Here is a 21,765-nt window from a genome sequence, read left to right on the forward strand (position 1 = left end):
TCACTTCTCTGTGCCCAGTTGCCTCATCTGTAAAATGGGGATTGAGACTATGAGCCCCACGTAGGATAGAGATTGTGTCCAACCCAATTTGCTTGAATCCACCTCAGTGTTTAGTATAGTGCCTGGCACATAGTAAGCGCATAACAAATACCACACAATTATTATTATATGATGGAAAACTGTGCTTTTTAAAAAATTATTAGCAATAATAAGAATCATTCCATTTGTTAAACTCTTACTATGTGCCAGGCACTGTTCTAAGCTCTGGTGTGGATACAAGCAAATATGGTTAGACACAGTCACTGTCCCACACGGGGCTCACAGTCTTAATCCCCATTTTACAAATGAGGGATCTGAGGCCCAGAGAAGGAAACTGACTTGCCCAAGGTCACCCAGCAGAGAAGTGGCAGATCCTGCTCCTTTCAACTCCCAGGCTCATGTCCTATCCACCAGGCTATGCTACTTCCTGGTTAAGAAACTAAGGTGAAGCTAAATAAGGTTCTCATCCCAACCCAAAATGACATGGTTCCATTCATACTGTGGCCTGGGTTCAGCCACAATAATATTTCTTTTTAAAACGACTTCTCGTTCATCCTGCCTGGACACTGCAGAGTCTGAACGCATTATTTGTAAACCCAGTTTTATGTGACTAGGGAAATTGAGACTGCCAGAATTAACTGGCTCTCTAGACATTCCTCTGAGATCTCTCCTGCTCTCCCTTTGCTGGAAGATCTGCTGCTCAGTGGGCTTGTCTGTGAGAGCACAGACTTCTCTGAGGTGGACTGGGGTGGAGGGAGAGGGAAGAGAGAGAGAGAGACTGAGGCTCAGATCTCATATCCTTCCCATGGGCAGCGTTGTCAGCATAGTTTGCTAGCCTAGTGAAAAGCAGCACAGCCTACTGGAAAGAATGCAGGACCAGGAGACAGGGACCCGGATTCTAATCCTGGCTCTGTCGCTTGCCGTTGCACGACCTTGGGTAAGTCACTTCACTTCTCTGTGCCCCAGTTTCCTCATCTGTAAAAAGGGGATTCAAATACCTGCTCCCCTGTCCCATTAAACTGTGATCTGCAGGTAGGACAGGGACTCTCTGATCGGATTGTACTGTTTCTGCCCCAGTGCTTAACACAGTGCCTGGCACACAGTAAGCACTTAACTCATGATGATGGTTATTTTCTGCCTTCCATTTTGACCTTTTCTTGCTTCTTTTCTCCCTTCCCCTTCTGCCTCCTCCCTCTACCTCCCTTTCTCCCCCTCTGGGCCCCGCCCTCCCACTCCTCCCAACCCCAAACGCTCTCCATAGGTGATGCAGTTTGGAAGGATTGATGGCAATGCTTACATTTTGGACTTTCAGTACCCCTTCTCGGCCGTGCAAGCTTTCGCAGTTGCCCTGGCTAACGTGACTCAACGCCTGAAATGATACGGTCAGTGACTAGAAGGGGAGGAAACACAAGCGCCAGGTTCGGAGAGGCACAGTTGAAGAAAATGCCAGGCGCTCTGTCGTGGACGCTCTGACACACCCGCCTGCCAGGACACAAAGACAGCATTAAAACTGGAAATGTCTCTCAGGCCCCCCAAAAGAGGGCCCTGAACTTGGATTGTTATTGGTTTTATTGTTGATTTGGGTAATCCTTTCTTTCCTCTCTCTTTTGTTGAAGCAAACCAACAAACAAACACATAGTGCTGGGTGTTTGAGAGATCAAGGGGTGAGAGCCATTCAGTGTTCTGTTGGGACGTGTAGCTTTCGACTTGTGGTGACGGTTGTGCGTGTTTAACGTGAGTTAGTGGGGCGGGGGGGAGGGGAAAGACAACCTTTTTTGGTAGGTGGCCTTACTTCTTTCATATTAAGTCTTTCAAAAACAGGGCACATTTATTTTTCACCTTCCTCCGGATCCAACTTTTACTACCCTGTGACAGGATACAGTGGGAAACAAAATCCCAATCCCATAATACCCAAAGAGGCAAGATCTCTTGTGAGTTAAAAGCAGGGCACCACAACAGGTACTTTGTGGAGCGGGAAGGGTGAGAGCTGTAAGACACAACAGCAGATCCTGCCGAGGAGGAGAGTTCAGTGGAGGGCATTTGGAAAAATCACTAAGTGTCTGCTTCCTTGGGACAGTACTCCATCAGTATAGACATGGGGAAGAGCTGTTAGCGTCCCTTTCCCCTGCTGATTTTCCCATCATTCCGCTGCCCGATCTCTGTACCTGTGCACGAGATTCGTAGAAGGGCTCCGTTTTTCCTGTTGGGACATTTAAGGGAAGTGATTTTGCTCATTCCATATATATCAGAGGTCCATAAAAGCCGAGAGGATCGTCCCTGCCGTTAGGCTGTTGGTTAAGGGGAGGTAAGAGATTGTCCCAAAGGATTAGAAGGGTTTTCTGAAGCCAGCTGGGGTGGTAAGTCTAATTACTCAGCAGCCCACTGGGAATCGATCCTCTGTTCCATTAGGTCCGGATAAAACTGGTTTAAGCGGTTTAATGGCCGCCGTCCTCACCTGCTGCTCAAGTGTGTCTCCACCGCTCTCTGATTTGAAAACGGAGGAACCTTCCTTTCTTGACCCTGCTCCAACAGCCCGATTTTGCACCGATGGGGAAAATGTGACTGTAGCTTTCTATGAAAAAATTCACTCTTACCGGGTCTCTCTCTAATCCCGGTTCGGTGGGTGTCTCCTATCCACAAGGTGACACACAGTGCAGAGTGTTTTCTGAGAAGGTAAATGGACTTGAGACTTTTTTCAGCCTAAGTAAAGGTCAGCAAATCGCGAATCTTGCTATCTGGTTGGATAACTTGTTTTTTTTTTGTTGTTGTTGTTTGTTTGTATAACTGGAATTTTCTCTTGGATGACCACTTCTGGAATGGGAAGAAGGCAAAATGATGTACGATACAAAGTGGAACTCTTACGAATATATATTTGAAGTGTATATGTAACCAAGCATTCAGGTGTGTATTCTGAACCCGCCCCCGCCCCTGGAGTTTGAAAAGCCAATGAATTTCTCTCTGTGCATGGAACATGTGATATTGTTGGTGAGAGGGGAACGCCAAGAATGGGTGAGATGTCGCCTTGTCATCTGACCGCTAGGCTTGGATCCTCAGTGTATTCTGGTGGAAGATCTACTGGAGGAGGAAGAATCGTTCAAAGAAGTATTTTCTCTCATTTCAAAAACATTTTATTTTTTAATTCCCTGCTCAGTTTAGCCTTCCAGGACAACATCGGTTTAAGCCTGAAAATTAGAAACAGGTCTACCTTGACCTATCAAGCTGCTCCACTCAAAGCAAGATGACTCTAATAGCTATAGCTCCCTCAGAAACACTGATGCGATTACTAAAGTTCCGAAAGTTACGGTTTGCCAGCCACACCCAGAGTTTCATATTTTCTATTTTAAATGGTATAAACCAGTTTTTTGGTAGATAAGTTCTTCTAGGAAGAATTTAGCAATGTGTTCTGAATTATCAAATTCTTTTATACATTCATTAGTTTTCTGTAGCCTGATATGTTTTTTTCAGTGCTTATTTTTAGTTGTGCAATAATTGTTACGGCCTAGTTTCTTTTTGTTTTTTTGTTGGTTTTTTTAAAATAATTTAAATGCAAATTCCCGGTTGTTCAAGAGACAAATTATTTATCTTGCTTAATGTAATAAGTGTTTGGGGGAATTATTTTATTACTCTGTACTGGTGAGTTATACCCACTTATTTATATAAAAAGAGCATCCTTGTAACTAATTATTTCGTAGCAATATGTTTTGCTGCAAGAATTAAAGAATGTGTATAGAAAGATTTTTGTTTCTGCTGGACAATATGCAACTTTTTGTAACTGGGGAAGGATCTTGTTAATCAGGCAGTAGGAAAAGCACACTTTGTAGTGGGAATCGATTAGATGCTGTGGAGGTGGTTCCCTGCAGTGATGCAACCTACAAAGATACTTTCCTCTTCTATTTCACTTTCTTGGCCAGCGAATATGTGGAGTAGAGTTTGGGGAAGGAGTGCCTGCTTCATCTGCCTTTAGGTCTGTAAAGCAATCTGTGATCTTTGAGGCATATCCAACATGAAAGTATAGACTAAAGAACAGTCAAGAGGAAGCTTTTTTAAAAAATTAAGTCCATTGTGCAAGGAAATCCTTATAAGAGTAACTAGAAACACAGGTGAGAATGGGGCCTGGTATCGGATAACCAAGATCATCAGAGCCACACCTCCTAGAACTTTTTTGGTTTTGTTTTTATGGTATTTGTTGAACTGGTTGCCGAACACTCTTCCAAGGGCTGGGGGAGACACAAGTTCATCAGGCTGGATATCGTCTCTATCCCATATGGGGCTCACAGTCTAAGTAGGAGGGAGGACAGGTATTGAATCCCCATTTTGCAGTTGAGAGAACTGAAGCATAGAGAAGCGAAGCTACTTGCCCAAGGTCACACAGCAGGCCAGTGGTGGAGCTGGGATTAGAACCTGGGTCTTCTAGCTTCCAGACCGATGCTTTATCCACTACGCCACGCTGCTTCTGTAAATTTTCCCAGGGCGGGCCCAGATTGTCCCATTTTTCCATTCCCGGTTCTACTTCTAATTTTGGATATCAGTGTCTGGGTAACCCAGAACTGAAGTCAACCACCTCACCAGTCTTCTGCCCAAGATAATTGTGGAGAAAAATCAACAGTGAAAAATAAAGCCCAAGCAGGTAGGTATCACTCATTCTACTTAGAGTGGTTTTTTTGGACAGTAGTTGAGAAGTTGAGTATACCAACATAAACCTGATTACTTTCATTGGTAATGAAGTTCTTAAGAACATGAAGACCCTAAGAAAATCCAGCAGTAGGGTGGAGTAAAAATCACCGAGATGAAATCAGCTCCTTTGTTGAAGAAAATCAGACATAGGGATCATCACCAAAATAAAATAAAGGGCAGGGCAGATGCAGTAACCTTTCAATACATCGGTCCCTGTCTCATGGAGACCAAGACTAATAGGGACCTCTTGAAAACTGATGGGATCAGGAACCAAGGTTTTTGAGTTAATCTTTTTTTTTTGCTTTAGATGGTTGCTATTTGTACACACTGGAGTGAAGCTGTGCTTTTCCATTTTTTTGGAAGCTGTCTTAATAAAGAATAACCACTTTGGGGTCCTAGTCTTCAATCCTTAAAAGTGACGCCATTCACCAGAGAGGCTCTACAAAGGGAAAAGCCTCTTCCCCCACCGCTAATAAACTGACTATTGATCGGAGCCGTCGATCAAGGGTGAGATCTGTAAACATTGCCTCTTTTAGGGAGAATTGATTTGGATTTTTAATTTGCTCTGATTGGAAATCAGGTCATACTTGGGAACCTAGAAGAATGGAAATAAAAGCCACTTGCTTAGGTAAACCACTTGCCCTAGAAAATCACGCTCATAGCTGTTGCCTAGGAGGCGTTTTTTCGTTCAAGCCAATGTCGATTGCTTAGCTCTGCTCTCCGGGTTCCCATTCTTTCCAAAAGAAGAGCGCTCCTTTTTTTTTTCCCAAAGAAATTTTACAAAAGGGCAATGCGGAATGAACACATCAACACGTCGTATACCTGAAGAACAATTATCATTGGGTCTAATCATTCTGGAAGAGGATCCTCCAGAAATGTACCCCAATGTTTAAATTATAGAGAATAAACACGGTTTTGGTCATTTGCATTTCTAAGATTGCGTTAAGTAGCAGCAGGACAGAGCACCTGAGTCGTCAGCATTTGAATCTTCCTGCCTCTGGTGAATAACTGTCTTTACATTTTTTCCTTTTTCTATAGTTTTCTCCCTCTGCATTTGACTTTCTATTCTTCCTGCATCTGATATTCCTCTTTATAGGTTCTTTTTAAGGGATTGGGGGTTGAAGGTCTTGTTGTTTATTGTAGTTTAAAAATAAAAGTGCTGTGGAATAGCATGGGATACACGTTTGACTGAAAAAGGGTAGTATTCACCGATGAGGGCTTTCTGCATTTATCTGTAAATGCGCTATTTTGAGACTGTGACTTTGGATTTTATTCCTGGCTATGAACACTGGTTTTGCCTTTCCTTTTTTAAGCCTCCTGCAGTTATGCTGATGCCCGAGGCCGTGGTCTGAGTGAGACCAGCCCTTTGTCTGTCCCTTGGGAAGTGGGGAGCGATATGGTTTGCTTTTTGGTACCCCCAGGATTACAAACAAACATCTGGCTGTGTTTGACTTTAAAGCAAGCTTGCCCCATCCCCAGAATGACCTTGGAATGACCCAGCCGTGACCTTCCTGTCCTCAGGATGTATTTTGTGTGCTGGATTGTGAAGGAGTCACCGAGGAAGGAAACATCAGCGGGTTCTCTTTTAAACAACCTGGTTTGTCCCCCGTTCTTTACTGTTTATATGATGGAGATGGATTGATTGCCCTATTTTATTTTTCCCCCGATGATCTTGAGTTGTAAGAGTTGTCTGGCTGTTGCCTAATAAAATTTTGCAGACTAGATCAGTTACTTGTATGCAGAATTCAGCTGCTGAGCTGAGGTTGGGAACCGTTTTGCGAAGGGGTCACGGGTCTCCAATGGAGAGGCTGGAATTTCCCACCACTGGTGTTCTCTTCTGCTTTCTGCCCCACATCGTGATTGTTAGGACTCCATAGCCAGTAACCTATCTATCCGCCTGCCTTCTCTGCCCACTTCCATCTGACACTCATCAGTGGGTACCAGCAACGTGGCCTAGTGGGAAGAGCATGGACCTAGGAGTTCTGGGGGTAACCGGCTTGCCAGTTACTTGCTGTGTGACTTTGGGCAAGTCACTTCACTTCTCTATGCCTCGGTTCTCCTGATCTCCCTCCTGCTTGGACTGTGAGGGACTGTAGGGAATGTGTCCAACCTAATTAACTTGTATCTACCCTAGCACTTACATCAGTTACTTGGTATTTAATAATAATGATGGTATTTGTTAAGCATTTACTATGTGCCAGGTACTGAACTAAGAGTATTTGTTAAGCACTTACTATGTATCACAAACTTAACCCCTCTTTGCCTCAGTTTCCTCAACTGTAAAATAATAATAATGATGATGGTATTTGTCTAGCATTTACTATGTGCCAGGTGCTGTACTAAGTGTATTAAGTGCTTACTATGTATCAAACACTTAACTTCACTGTACCTCTGTTTCCTCAGCTGGAAAATGAGGACTCAATACCTGTTCTCCTTCCTATTTAGACTGTGAGTCCCCATGCAGGACAGGGACTGTGTCTATCCCAGTGCATAAAATGGGGCTTGGTACATAGTAAGCCCTTAACAAATACCATAAAAAATTCCTAGAAGGGCTTTTTGTACATTCTGCACAGCATCTAACATCTTATAGATGCTCAGCCAGTTGACAGTTCCTTGTAACTTGTAAAAAAAAAAAAAAAACACACTGAAGCGAGATTTTTTTTCTCAATCTGTGTGCAAAATGTTTGATGAGGCCAATTTAGTACACATTCTAATATAGACTAAGCTCGCTGTGGGCGGGGAATGTGCCTGCCAACTCTATTGTATTGTACTCTCCCAAGCTCTTAGAACAGTACAGGGAAGCAATGTGGCCTAGTGGATAGAGCGTGGGCCTAGGAGTCAGAAGGACCTGGGTTCTAATCCCAGCTCCACCACTTGTCTGCTGTGTGACCTTGGGCAAGTCACTTCATTTCTCTGCGACTTAGTTACCTCATCTGTAACATGGGGACTGAGGGGACAGGGACTATGTCCAACCCAATTTGTATTCTCTCCCAACACTTAGTACAGTGCCTGCCACATAGTAAGTGCCTAACAAATAACACAATCATTATTATTATTACAGTGTTCTGTAAGCACTCAGTACATAGCATTGATGATTCTAGAAATTCCAGGGGAGCCAAGTCCCCTAAGTGAATATTTGCTTGGATGCCTGCTGAGTCAGCTTTATTTGTGCAAAAAGAGAGAAAAGGAGGTTGGCTTTTCAAGCTCCAAAATGTGTTGCATCACCTATCTTTTAGGAGGTAGAGACAGATCACAATTCTCTACATCTTCATTTCTGGGCAACTGGATTAGCAAGTGAATACTTACCAATTCCCATCATTCCTGCAGTTTTAAAAATGGGCAAACCTGGTGATTAGGTAGCAGGACTAAATCCAGTCCGCCTCTCAGGGTCGTACCTGGAGAGTTTCCAGTTCTCTACCAGTCTCAGCTATGGGAGGGGAGAGTCAAGCAGAGGCCTACCCATTCCATTCCTAGCTTGGCCAGTGGCTAGCAAGTGGAAGGCAATCTGCTACAAGTCAAAAACTCCCCTGTGCTGGGCAGCAGCAGCAAGGGAGATAGTCAAGCACAGAGACTCAAACTTACTATGTGGAAGGAGGCAATGGTAAACCGCTTCCGTATTTTTACCAAAAAAGCTGTATGGATCCACTTCCAGAACGATTGCAGGTGGAGGTGGGGAGTTCTGGGAGAGATGTGTCCATGGCTTCGCTATGGGTCAGAGACGACTCGACAACGTAAGGCAAGACTAAATCCAAGTGCTTGGTAATTATAATTTGCCGTGGTTCAACCTTCTGCCAGTAAGTCACCAACAGGAATAAAGTTTTGCTGCAGAAGGCTATTAGCCTGAAGGGCTCCATCGATGACGGGGCTGATTGAAGAGATCGGGGCAAACCTGCAGCAAAGAAGGTAGCAAAATGGAATGTGGGATTTAGACTTAGTTCAAGGCTTTGCACCCATCATCAGTCAACTCTGAGGCTGATCAGTGGAAGTTGGTTCCTGCTTCTCTGCCAAACGTAAGTTCAAGGAATTCAAGTAAGAAAATAACATTATTATTCATTCATTCATTCAATCATATTTATTGAACACTTACTATATGCAGAGCACTGTACTAAGTGCTTGGAATGTACAATTTGTCAACAATTATCATTACAATTATTATTATTACAATTATTACAAAGTAAGCCCTCAATAAATACAGTTGATTGGATGGATGGATTGTTAATCCATCAATCATATTTGAATGCTTACTGTGTGCAGGGCAATGTACTAAACACTTGGGAGAGTGTAGCGCAAAAATATTACACATTTCCAGCCCCTCTTGACTGTGAGCTCAGTGTGAGCAGGGAAAATGTCTTGGTGCTAAACTGTACTCTCCCAAGCGCTTAGTACAATACAGTTCTGCACACAGTATGTGCTCAATAAATATGATTGACCGAATGACTGCCCACAATAAGCGTACAGTCTAGAGGGGGATGCGGACAGTGTAAATATAGACAGTATGGTTATGAATAAGTGCTGTGGGGATTGTGAATAAAGGGAGCAAGTCAGAGTGACACAGAAGGGAGTGGGAAAAGAGGAAATGAAAGCCTAGTCAGGGAAGGCCTCTTGGAGGAGATGTGTCTTTAAAGGCTTTGAAGTGGGGGAGAGTCATTGTTTGTTAAATTTGAGGAGGGGAGGGTGTTCCAGGCCAGAGGCAGGGTGTGGACGAGAAGCTGGCATCAAAAGAGATGAGACTGAGGTACAGTGAGTAGGTTGGCCATTAGAGGAGCCAAGTGTGCATTCTGGGCTATAAGAGGAAAGCAGTGAGGTAAGGTAAGAGGGGGCAAGGTGGGGCTTTAAAGCCAGTGGTGAGGAGTTTCCGTTTGATGCGGAGGTGGATGGGCAACCACTGAGATTCTTGAGAAGTGGGGAAACAGGGACAACATTCTTGTAGAAAAATGATCTGGACAGCAGAGCAAAATATGGACTGGAGTGGGGAGAGGCAGGGAGGTCAGCGAGGAGACTGATACAATAATCAAGGTGGGCTAGGATAAGTGCTTACGTTAATGTGGTAACAGTTTTGATGGAGAGGAAAGGGTGGATTTTGGCCATGTTGTGACGGTAGAACCGAGAATATGTGAGTGGAAAAAAAGAGAGAGGAGCCAAGATTACAGGCTTGTGAGACAGGAAGGATGGTGGTGCCGTCATTGGTGATGGGAAAGTGAGCTGGAGGACAGGGTTTGGGTGGGAAGATGAGTTCTGTTTTGCTCATGTTAAGCTTGAGGTGACAGCAGGATATGCAAGTAGAGATGTCTTGAAGGCAGGAGGAAATGTGAGGCTGCAGAGAGGGAGACAGATCAGGGCTGGAGATGTAGATTTGGGAATCATCCACATAAGAGATGGTTGTTGGAGCCTTGGGAGTGGATGAGTTCTCCAAGGGAGTGGGGGTAGATGGAGAATAGAAGAGGACCCAGAATTGAAAGTTAAAGGACCCCCCCCCCCAAGGTTAGGGGGTGGGAGGCAGCGGAGGAGCCTGCGAAAGAGACTGAGCGAACAGAGAACTAGGAGGAGAAGCAGGAAAAGACTGTGTCAGTGAAGCCGAGGTTGGATAATGTTTCTAGGAGAAGGGGGTGGTTTACAGTGTTGAAGGCAGCTGAGCAGTTGAGAAGGATTAGGAGGGAGTAGAGGCCATTGGATTTGGCAAGAAGGGGATCATTTGTGGAGAAGGCAGTTTCTGTGGAGTGAAGGGACAGAAGCCGGATTGGAGGGGGTCAAGGAGAAAATTGGAGGAGAGGAACTTGAGACAGTGGGTTTAGATAACTCATTCAAGAAGATGGGAGGGGAATGGTAGGAAGGAGATGGGATTATAGCTGGAGGGAGCCGTGGGGTCAAGGGAGGGTATTTTTTAGGATAGGGGAGACATGGGCATGTTTGAAAGCAATGGGGAAGAAGCCACTGGAGAGCGAACAGTTGAAGATGGAGTCAGGGAAGGAAGAAGGGAGGGGGAAAGTGGTTTAATAAGTGCAAAGGGATGGGTTTAGATATGCAGGTGGAAGGGGTGGATTTTGAGAGAAGGCAGGAGATTTTAAGAGAAGGCAGAATATTTCTAAGTGTTTATTAGGTGCCAAGCACAGTACTAAGCGCTAGAGTAGGTACAGGAGAAGCAGCGTGGCTCAGTGGAAAGAGCGTGGGCTTTGGAGTCAGAGGTCATGAGTTCGAATCCCAGCTCTGCCACTTGTTAGCTGTGTGACTGGGCAAGTCACTTAACTTCTCTGTGCCTCAGTTCCCTCATCTGTAAAATGGGGATGAAGACGGTGAGCCCCACGTGGGACAACCTGATTCCCCTGTGTCTCCCCCAGCGCGTAGAACAGGGCTCGGCACATAGTAAGCGCTTAACAAATACCAACATTATTATTATTATTGTTACAAGTTAATCAGGTTGGTCAAAATCCCTGTCCCATATGGGGCTCACAGTCTGAGTAGGAGGGTTATCTGAGAAATCCTTTCCCACAGTGAATATGCTAATTCTCTGATGAATGGCTTTCCTGAAAAGGAAAGATCCTCTTCTCCTCTAGTGTTCAGAGACCGTTATCTTTCTATCCTCTAGGATGTGGGTAGTCAGTAAGAAGAAACCTAATACAATCCCTCTATCCCCAGGCTATCTCTGTATACATTGCAATGATTGAGCTCCATTGGCTCTGCCACTTGTCATCTGTGTGATCTTGGGTAAGTCACTTAACTTCTCTGGGCCTCAGGTACCTCATCTGTAAATTGGGATTTAATACTGTGAGCCCCATGTGGGACAGGGACTGTGTTCGACCCAATTAGTTTGTATCTACCCTAAGACTTAGTACAATGTCTGGCACATCATCTAGTGGTAAGTTTGTTATGGGCAGAGAATGTGTCTGCTAATTCTGCTATATTGTACTCCCTCCCCCCCCCCCCCCGCAAATGCTTAGTACAGTGTTCTAAAAATAGTAAGTGCTCAATAAATACCATTGATTGATTCATTAACTAATACCATTTTAAAATAATCGATGTATTTATCAAGTGGATAACTATTTTCCCTTTCTCTCTGGCAGAAGGAAATCAAACATCCAAACTGCTACTTTCCAGTAACAGGTTCATAAATAGCACTCAGGCTTCATGTTTCTTCCCTAAAGACCGCTTTGATGCGGAGCGATGGTATCCCTGCTGTTAAGTCACTTCCCCTAATCGGAGGCCAAGAAAAGATGTCTAGTTGTCCCCACCGCACCTGCTCCAGCAAACGTCTAGAGAGCTACTTGAAGGTTTTTTGCCCTCGACGAGAGCTACTTTGAATGAGATTGATTGTGTTAGCTTGGTCTGGAATTGTCCAGAAAGTGAGCAATTTGCCTTCAGCACATCTTACCCCAGCTTCGCGTCTCATCAGGCCAGTGATTTCAAGATGTAATTTTCCCCGGACTGGAGGAAGGCATGGAAATAGCATAGTGAAGAGAGGGCTCGTTTGTATCGGCATGATATTCTGGGAATAGCATGGCAGAGTTGGAATGTAAGCGGAGGACGGGGGATATCGACAACCGATGATGAAACGATGAGATTGGGCCTCTTCTTCCCACATGCTGGAAGCAGTGTGGCTTAGTGGATAGAGCCCAGGCCTGGGGGTCAGAAGGACCCGGGTTCCAATCCCAGCTCCTCCACATGTCTGCTGTGTGACCTTGGGCAAGTCATGTCACTTCTCTGTTATTCGGTTACCTCATCTGTAAAATAGGGATAAGCATGTGAGCTCCCCATGTGGGACACAGACTCTGCCCAATCTGATTAACTTGTATCTTCCCCAGTGCTTAGAACAGTGCTTGACATAGAGTAAGCATCTAACACGTACCATAATTATTACAATTGCTATCCCAACAGGCAGGACATTGAGGTTTGCTTGTTCGTTGTGGGCTGGGAATGTGTCTGTTTATCATTCTGGTGTACTCTCCCAAGGGCTTAGTATGGTGCTGTGCACACAGTAAGCACTCAATAAATACGACTGAATGAATGTTTTCATTCCAGAACACTGGAACCCAGTATGAGAAGCAGCATGGCCCAGTGAATAGAGCACGGTCCTGAGAGTCAGAAAAGACCGGGATTCTAGTCCTGGCTCTACCACTTGTCTGCTGTGTGACCTTGGGCAAGTCACTTCACTTCTCTGGGCCTCGATTACTTCATCTATAAAATGGGGATTAAGACTAAGCCCCATGTGCAACGTGGACTGTGTCCAACCTGATTATCTTGTACCTGCTCCAGCCCGTAGTGCCTGACACATAGTAAGCGCTTAACAAATACCATAAAAAACAAACCAAAAACCCCATCCCTTTGTTGATGAAACCCAGGGTGTAGCTGCCACTGGCCACATAGCTTTAGGACAGGTGTCTCTATCTAGTTTCCTGTCCAGCTCCTTTGGGAGACCATTGTCACTCTCCTGAGGGAGAAATCCGGCAAGTCTACAATCCCAAACCTCGTGGTCATCCTCATGACGCTTGGGGCTGTGAGTGTGTGAGAATAATCACATACACATATACATACACACATTTCTCTCTCTCTCTCCAGAGTTTTTTCCCCCATAACTGGGCTGTGCATGGGTACCAATGTCTCCAGTCCTATTGTGGGTAATGAAGAGCCCTGCTGACTCAGTGGAAAGAGCCTGGGCTTGGGAGTCTGAGGTCATAGGTTCTAATCCCGCCTCCACCACGTGTCAGCTGGGTGACGTGGGGCAAGTCACTTCACTTCCCTGGGCCTCAGTTACCTCATCTGTAAAATGGGGATTAAGACTGTGAGCCCCACATGGGACAACCGGATAATCTTGTATCTAAGTGGGTAGAACAATGCTTTGTACATAGTGCTTAAAAAAATACCATCATTATTATTATGGTGGGACAGCTTTGTTATTCTCTGCTGTGCCGATGCCCTTTGGGGATCGCCACCCGCAGCCAAAAACCGTTTCCCAAGGGTCTCCTGGGAGCATAGGCCCTGTTCCCTTCCTCTGGAGCAGCAAGGCTTGGGAGAATTTGCAGGAATCCTGAACTGTGGGCAAGAGTAGACTGTCAGACTGACAACAAGCTGTCTTATTAGTGACCGTTTGTGAGCCTGTGAACAGCAACAAGGAAGAGCCTGAGGAAGGCTGATGGGCTCTACCTAAGACAGGTGGTTGCTAGCCTGTGGGGGTGGAGGGAGGCAGGGCCTTTTCTCCGTGCTCTACCCTGCAGGGATCCTGGATCCAAGTATTTATTTGTTAAGCTCTTATTGGGTGTCAAACAGACACTGTTCTAAGCACTGGGGTATATAGAGGTTAATCAGGCAGGAATCAGTCCCACATGGGGTTCACCAGTGAAGCAGGATGGAGACCAGGTATTTAATCCCCATTTTGCAGTGGAGGAACATGAGACAGAGAGATGTGGAGTGAGTTGTCCACGGTCACACAGCAGGCAAGTGGCGGGGTCGGAATTGGAACCCAGGTTCTTCTGACTCCCAGGCCCCTGTACTCTCCACTGGGCTGGGCTGCTTACCTGAATGAGCTGAATTCAGTAGCTGAATTGACTATACAAATCAATAAAGCAGTGTGGCTTAGTGGAAAGAGCATGGGCTTTGGGAGTCCGAGATCGTGGGTTCTAATCCTCACTCTGCCACTAATCAGCTGTGTGACTTTGGGCAAGTCACTTCACTTCTCTGTGTCTCAGTTCACTCATCTGTAAAATGAGGATGAAGACTGAGCCCCACATGGGACAACCTGAAGACCTCGTATCTATCCCAGCACTTAGAACAGCGCTTGGCACATAGTAAGCGCTTAACAAATATCATCATTATTATTATTCCCCCAGTGCTTAGAACAGTGATTGGCACATAGTAAGTGCTTAACAAATACCATTATAAATGGTAAAGTGCTAAGCGTAGTTGTTGGATTGATATGACTGGTTGCCGGGGGGATGGGGGGCGCTTCTTGGAGGAGGTGGGATTTCAGGACGGCACTGAGGGAAGGGAGAGCTTGGGCTGAGGCCGGGTTCAATCAGAAGCAACGTTATCAACTGGGGAAGGTTGGTGAGGATCCCCACCGAACCAACAGGGTTTTCTTGAAAAGGCCGAGAAGCAGCGTGGCCCAGTGGCAAGAACCCGGGCTTGGGAGCCAGAGGTCATGGGTTCTAATGCCGTCTCCGCCCCTTGTCAGCTGTGTGACTTGGCTTCAAAGGTCTCCATCACCTTGCCCCCTCCTACCTCACCTCCCTTCTCTCTTTCTACTGCCCACCCCACACGCTCCGCTCCTCTGCCGCCCACCTCCTCACCGTCCCCCATTCTTGCCTATCCCGCCGTCGACCCCTGGGCCACCTCCTACCACTGTCCTGGAACACCCTCCCTCCTCACTCCGCCAAACTAACTCTCTTCCTCTCTTCAAAGCCCTACTGAGAGCTCACCTCCTCCAGGAGGCCTTCCCAGACTGAGTCCACTCTTTCCCTCTGCTCTTCCCCCTTCCCCTCCCCTCAGCACTGTGCTCATTTGTATATATTATTTATTCCCCTATTTATTTTGTTAATGAGGTGTACCTCCCTTTGATTCTATGTATCTTGATGATGTCTTGTTTTTGTTTTGTTCTGTTGGGCTTTGCTGTCTGTCTCCCCCATTTAGACTGGTGAGCCCATCATTGGGCAAGGATGGTCTCTATCTGTTGCCGAACTGTCCATCCCAAGCGCTTAATACAGTGCTCTGCGCAGAGTAAGCGCTCAATAAATATGATTGAATGAATGAGTGAAGTCACTTGACTCCTTGGGGCCTCAATTCCCTAATCTGGAAAGTGGGGAATGAAGACTGTGGGCCCCACGTGGGGGCCACCTGATGACCTTGTATCCCCCCCCCCCGCAACACTTGGAACAGTGCTTTGCATATAGTTGGTGCTTAACAAATATTATTATTATTATTATTATTAAAAGGGTTAGCCATGGCTAAAGTGAGTGGCCATTCAGGCTTATGGCCTGTCAGGCTCATGGCCCATCAGTCAGGCTCGTGGCCCGTCGGTCAGGCTTGTGGCCCGTCGGTCAGGTTCTTGACCCGTCAGGCTTGTGGCGCGTCAGTCAAGCTCATGGCCCGTCCGTCAGACTCGTGGCCCATCAGTCAGGCTTGTGGGCTGTCAGACTCATGGCCCGTCAGTCAGGCTTGTAGCCTGTCAGGCTCGTGGCCCATCAGTCAGGCTCGTGGCCCCGTCTAACAGGCTCACGACCCGTCAGTCAAGCTTGTGGCCAGTCAGTCAGGCTCGCGGCCCATCAGTCAGGTTCTTGACCCGTCAGGCTCGTGGCCCGTCAGTCAAGCTCATGGCCCGTCCGTCAGACTCATGGCCCATCAGTCAGGCTCGTGGGCTGTCAGACTCATGGCCCGTCAGTCAGGCTTGTAGCCCGTCAGGCTCGTGGCCCAACAGTCAGGCTCGTGGCCCCGTCTATCAGGCTCATGACCCGTCAGTCAAGCTCGTGGCCCGTCCGTCAGACTCGTGGCCCATCAGTCAGGCTCGTGGCCCTGTCTAACAGGCTCACGACCCGTCAGTCAAGCTTGTGGCCAGTCAGTCAGGCTCGCGGCCCATCAGTCAGGTTCTTGACCCGTCAGGCTCGTGGCCCGTCAGTCAAGCTCATGGCCCGTCCGTCAGACTCATGGCCCATCAGTCAGGCTCGTGGCCCCGTCTATCAGGCTCGTGGCCCCGTCTAACAGGCTCATGACCCGTCAGTCAAGCTCATGGCCCGTCCGTCAGACTCGTGTCCCGAGGGGGGCGGGGCTGCGCGCTCTTGTTTTGGGATTGGCGGAGGGGAGCGAGCGAGGGCACGAGGGTCGGGGCCGCGCGTGCGGGGGCGCGCCTCCCCGGGGGCGAGCGTGGGGCGGCCCTGTCCAGCGTGCTGCGGCCCGGGCCGGGAGGAGGAGCACGAGGGGCACGGCCCAGGGCGTCCCTCCCTCCCTCCCTCCCTCCATTCCCCCCCGCATCCCCCCCCCCCCCCGCATCCTCCCCCGCATCCTCCCTCCATCCTCCCTCCTTTCTCCCTCCCTTTTCCCGGCGGGAGGCGCCGAGTGGGGCCAGTCCTGCCCGGCCCGGAAACGGCTTGGCTCCTCCTCTGGTCCCCTTCGCCCTTCTCCCGCCCCCTCCTCTCTCTCTGTCTCTCTCTCTCTCTCTCTCTCTCTTCCTCCTCTTTCCCCATCCCCGTGTCTCGCCCCCTTCTCTCTCCCCAACCCCCTTCTCTCCCCCATCTCCTCCTCCCTCTACCTCCATCCCTTCCTTTCTCCCCCCTCCTCTCCCCTACCTGTCTCCTCCATCCCCACCTTTCTCCTCCATCCTCCCCCTCTCCCCATCCCCCCTTTCTCCCCCATCCTCTCCCCATCCCCTCCTCCCTCTCCCCACCCTCCTTTCCCCCCATCCTCTTCCCCCCCGTCTCCCTATCACCCCATCACCCCATCCTCCCTTTCCCCCCCATCCTCTCCCCTCCCTGTCTCCCCCATCCTCTCCCCTCCCTGTCTCCCCCATCCTCTGCCCCCCGTCTCCCCACCTCCCCCTCTCCCCATCCCCCCTTCCTCCCCCATTCTCTCCCCTCCCTGCCTCCCCATCTCCCCGTCTCCCCCATCCTCCCTTTTTCCCCCATCCTCCCTTTTTCCCCCATCCTCTCCCCTCCCCTTTCTCCCCCTCCTCTCCCCTTGCTCTCTCCCCCTCTTGTCCCCCTCCTGCCCCCCTTGGTCCTTTGCCCCCCACCTCGGGTGGGCAGGCCGCAGCTCCAGGAGGGTTGCTGGAGGGGTGCGGGATGGCTGCGGATTACCCGGGCCTGGAGCCCCCTCTGTGCGGCGAGCTGAAGCAGCTGTGCTCCGGCCTGCAGCGGGCCTACCGGGAGCTCAAGGACGATCTGGCCCCGTGCGCGGAGCAACGCTACTACAGGTCTGGACCCCTGATGACCTCTGACCCCCTCCCTGACCCCTGAACCCTGGGACACCAACGGGGGGGTGGAGGGAAGCGGCCTGCAGAGACCCTGCGCCCTCCCCATCTTGCGGGGTGAAACCCCACACCACTGCCGCTGGCGGATGGGGTGGTCATCATCCATCCCTCCATCCATCCATCCGTTCCTCCATCCAACCTCCATCCATCCATCCGTTCCTCCATCCAACCCTCCATCCATCCATCCGTCCCTCCATCCATCCATCCATCCGTCCCTCCATCCAACCCTCCACCCATCCCTCCATCCGTCCATCCGATCGTACTTACCGAGCGCTCACTGTGTGCAGAGCGCCGTACCGAGCGCTTGGGAAAGTACAGTTCAGCAATAGAGACCGTCCCGACCCAGCAACGGGCTCACGGCCTGGAAGCGCGGAGGCCGGCATCAAGACAAATAAACAGGCATCGGGATAAATAAATGGAATTATATATATATATGCATCGAAACGAGTAAACAGGCTTCAGGATAAATAAGTAGAATTAGAGAGATAGACACAGCAAAACGAATAAACAGGCATCAGGATAAATAAGGGTTTTAGATATGGATGCATCAAAACAAGTAAACAAGCATCAGTGTAAATAAGTAGAATTAGAGATATAGATGCATCAAAACAAGTAAACAGGCATCAGGGTAAATAAATAGAATTAGAGATATAGATGCATCAAAACAAGTAAACAGGCATCAGGATAAATAAATAGAATTTTAGATGTATATGCAGCAAAACAAGTAAACAGGCATCAGGATAAATAAATAGAATTTTAGATGTATATGCAGCAAAAGAAGTAAAGAGGCGTCAGTGCAAATAAATAGAATTAGAGATGAACATGTATCAAAACAAGTAAACGGGCATCAATATAAATAAATAGGGATATGTACATATATACAAAAGTGTTGTGGGGGGAGAGCAAAGGGAGTAAGTCAAGGGGATGCAGAAGGGTGGGGGAGCTGAGGAAAAGGGGGGCTCATCTGGGAAGGCCTCTTGGAGGAGGTGAGCCTTCAGTAGGGTTTTGAAGTCCATTTCGGTGCAACTCTCCCCGTTTCCTCCCTCACCGAGTCGGAGCATGATCCTTCCCCGGGGGGACAGAGCTTCCATAGGGGGACCTCGCCTTCATCCTCACCCGCATCCTGCTGGGAGCCAGAGTCCAGTCTCCTCGGTCCCCCGGGGCACCCAAAATCTTGGGAGCGGGGAGTCCCCAGGAAGTGGGAGAGATGCACGGATCCCCAGTTAATGAGTTGGGTGACTACTGATCACCCTGGCTTTCTGAAATCAAGGTTGAGACTTGTGTGTGCCAGGAAACCTTAGCGGCGGCAGAGGGGGTGTAAAGGCCTGGAGTTGGGGGTCTGGCCTGCTCTTCCATTCATTCATTTGATCGATCGTACTTAATGAGTGCTTACTGTGTGTGGAACACTGTATTAAACACCCTAGAGAGTACTAAATAATGATAATAATAGTGGTATTTGTTAAGCACTTACTATGTGCAAAGCACTGTTCTAACCGCCGGGGTGATACAAGGTGATGAGGTTGTCCCACGTGGGGCTCACAGTTTTAGTCCCTATTTTACAGATGAGGGACATGAGGCACAGAGAAGTTAAGTGACTTGCCCAGAGCCACACAGCTGGTGAGCGGCAGAGCTGGGATTAGAACCCATGACCTCTGACTCCCAAGCCCGGGCTCTTTCCACTGAGCCACACTGCTTCTCAAAATACTAAAGAGGCTGGGAAGACTTGGGCTGAGGTCTGGCCTGGGAGAGAGAGCCCAGAGTTGGCTTACCGCCCGTGCCCGTCAACTGTCCAATTCGTAGACCCTTCTGGAAATATCAGAGACCTCGCTTCCCCCGTCTTGTCCGGCCCGTCCCAGACAGTAGAAGGATTTCATCCGGGCCTGGGACAGCTGTCATCCCCTCCCAACCCCAGCCGCCTCCCCGCAAACACACATAGCTGCCAAACATCTTAGCCCCATGTATAAACAACTGGGGTCTTTCCAAGCTTCTTGGAAGCTCTCCTCTCTTGTCAGCTCTCAGGGCTCCCTCCTCTAGACCGTAAGCTCGTTATGGGCTGGGAACGTATCTGCTAATTGTAACGTACTCTTCTGAGCGCTCTGCGCATCGTAAACGTTCAGTACGTTCCACTGAATGGTGGTCAGAGAGCTGGGGTGAGTGGGGCTGCGTATCTAGTGGGGTAATAAAGGGGGTGAAAGCAATGACACCCCATCTGCAACTAGAAACCAATAGGGGCATTGGCCCCATTGCCCCTCCGGGATTGGCATCTTTGGGTCACGCTCCTCGGCCGACCGGGTTCAGGCCACACCGCCAAAACTCATCCTGTGCTGGGCTCCAAGTGACGTGGCTCCCTGATCAAATAGCTCCAGGAATGGAGTTTGGAAAGAGATTCCGGAACAGCGGTACAGAGTTGGACCACTGTCTCCTTTATGGAAATAGTGGCTCCGAGGGAGAATACTGGGCAGCTCCCAGTTACATACAGCCGGGGCATTTTTCACTTTGGTGTTTATGCGGGGAGAAAGTTCGCGCTGGGCTCCGAACTGTTAATTAACGAATGATGTGCTGTCAAGCTTAAGGATGACCGATGAGTGAGGTGACCGGTCGCTGAGAAGCATCCATTTGGTGGGGTGATTACCACTTCATTTAAAAGGGGAAATAACTGCCACACAACTTTCCTCTGTGGATACTCCATTTTACACAGAATCATCATCAACAAATGTTTAAGACTGTGGCTCTGCCACTTGTCCGCTGGACGACCTTTGGCAAGTCGCTTCGTTTTTCTGTGCTTCAGTTCCCTCATCTGTAAAACGGGGATGAAGACTGAAGGCGTGTGGGACATGGACTGTGTCCAACTTGATTAATTTGTAATCTACCCCCGCTCTTAGTACAATGCCTGTCAGGGATTCAGCGAAATGGGCTTCAGAGCCCTACTGAAGGCTCACCTCCTCCAAGAGGCCCTCCCAGACTGCGTCCCCCCGTTTCCTCAGCTCCCCCACTCCCACCCTTCTGTGATGTGAAAGCCAAAACCGGAAAATGGTTTTTTGAGGAGCGGGCCAAGAAATTTCTGACTGAAGGGTGGGGGAACTCTATCGACTACACAGGTGGAGGACTCCCTTTTCCAGAGGAGGAGACCGAGACCTTCCCCCTCCCCCGCCACGCGCTGCGAGAGGGAGGACGTGTGGGAGGACGAGTGACAAAAACTTGTGTCGAGGGCTGACTTTCAATAGATCGCAGCGAGGGAGCTGCTCTGCTACGTACGAAACCCTGACCCAGAAGCAGGTCGTCTACGAATGATTTAGCACCAGGTTCCCCACGAACGTGCGGTGCGTGACGGGTGAGAGGCGACCCCCTTCTCCGGCCGCTCTCCCGTTTTCCCCAAGACGATCGGCTAGTCTTGCTGGGCTGGTGTGGGTGCCCTGCCGTTGCGCAGCACCGTGTTGCCCACCTGCTGTGGCACAGTGGCATTGTCCCTGGGGTTGGCCCCGGATGGGTCAGCTGAACCACAGTCACTGCAGCCATTTGGCTCAAGGGCAAATCTGGTGGAGGCAGCAGTAGGGAGAGGTGGACCAGTGGAGGAGGGTGCTGGAAAGGAGCAAGGAACCTGTCTAGTCCTGTGGGACTTAAACAGACTCCACACCTTCTCTCCCACCCCCTCCTCTTCCTCCTCTTTTCCTCCCTTGTCTCCGCCTCTTCCCCTTCTCCCTCTCCTCCTCTTCTTTTCCCATTTCCCTCTCCTCTCATTTTTCCCATCTCTTCCTCTCTTCTTTCATTCATTCAATCATATTTATGAGCACTTAACTTTGTGCAGAGCACAAGAGCAGGCTCTTGGAATGTACAGTTCGGCAACAGAGAGAGACAGTCCCTGCCCAACAATGGGCTCACAGTCTAAACAGGGAGACAGACAGCAAAACAAAACAAGGCATCAGGCATTCTTCTGCCTCTTGATGTGAAAATGGTTGGGGAAAAACGGAAGGTTTTTGAAGAGGGGAGACCTGTGCAGAAAGATGTTTTAGAAAAGTGATCTGGGCAGCAGAGTAAACTGCGGACAGGAGAAGGGAGAGCTTGGAGGCAGGGAGGTCTGAGCAGAGGCTCAAGCAGTAGGAAATAAT

At 48.7% G+C, this 21,765-nt stretch overlaps 2 protein-coding genes and 1 non-coding gene across 5 annotated transcripts in view; all 3 read left to right on the forward strand.

The window, feature by feature from the left end:
• The window catches only part of TULP4 (TUB like protein 4), a 265,857-nt gene extending 262,083 nt beyond the window's left edge, over window positions 1-3,774 (forward strand). For 2 of the 3 annotated variants that reach the window (XM_029052661.2, XM_029052668.2), the window contains exon 16: window positions 1,301-3,774. In XM_029052661.2, coding sequence (XP_028908494.1) covers window positions 1,301-1,417 — 117 coding nt within the window. In that variant the 3' untranslated portion in view covers window positions 1,418-3,774. The remainder of the gene's footprint in view (window positions 1-1,300) is intronic. The other variant, XM_029052677.2, reaches the window with a different exon arrangement.
• Window positions 3,775-8,090: 4,316 nt separating this feature from the next.
• Window positions 8,091-8,229, forward strand: LOC114809672. The gene has a single exon (XR_003757449.1). It is a non-coding gene; the product is annotated as a small nucleolar RNA SNORA7 (small nucleolar RNA).
• A 9,146-nt stretch (window positions 8,230-17,375) lies between these two features.
• Window positions 17,376-21,765, forward strand: part of TMEM181 (transmembrane protein 181) — a 127,987-nt gene continuing 123,597 nt past the window's right edge. The window contains exon 1 of the mRNA XM_029058205.2: window positions 17,376-17,602. Coding sequence (XP_028914038.1) covers window positions 17,472-17,602 — 131 coding nt within the window. The 5' untranslated portion in view covers window positions 17,376-17,471. The remainder of the gene's footprint in view (window positions 17,603-21,765) is intronic.

The sequence above is a fragment of the Ornithorhynchus anatinus genome, chromosome 2 (genome assembly GCF_004115215.2).
Source record: "Ornithorhynchus anatinus isolate Pmale09 chromosome 2, mOrnAna1.pri.v4, whole genome shotgun sequence".
NCBI classification, from domain to species: Eukaryota; Metazoa; Chordata; class Mammalia; order Monotremata; family Ornithorhynchidae; genus Ornithorhynchus; species Ornithorhynchus anatinus.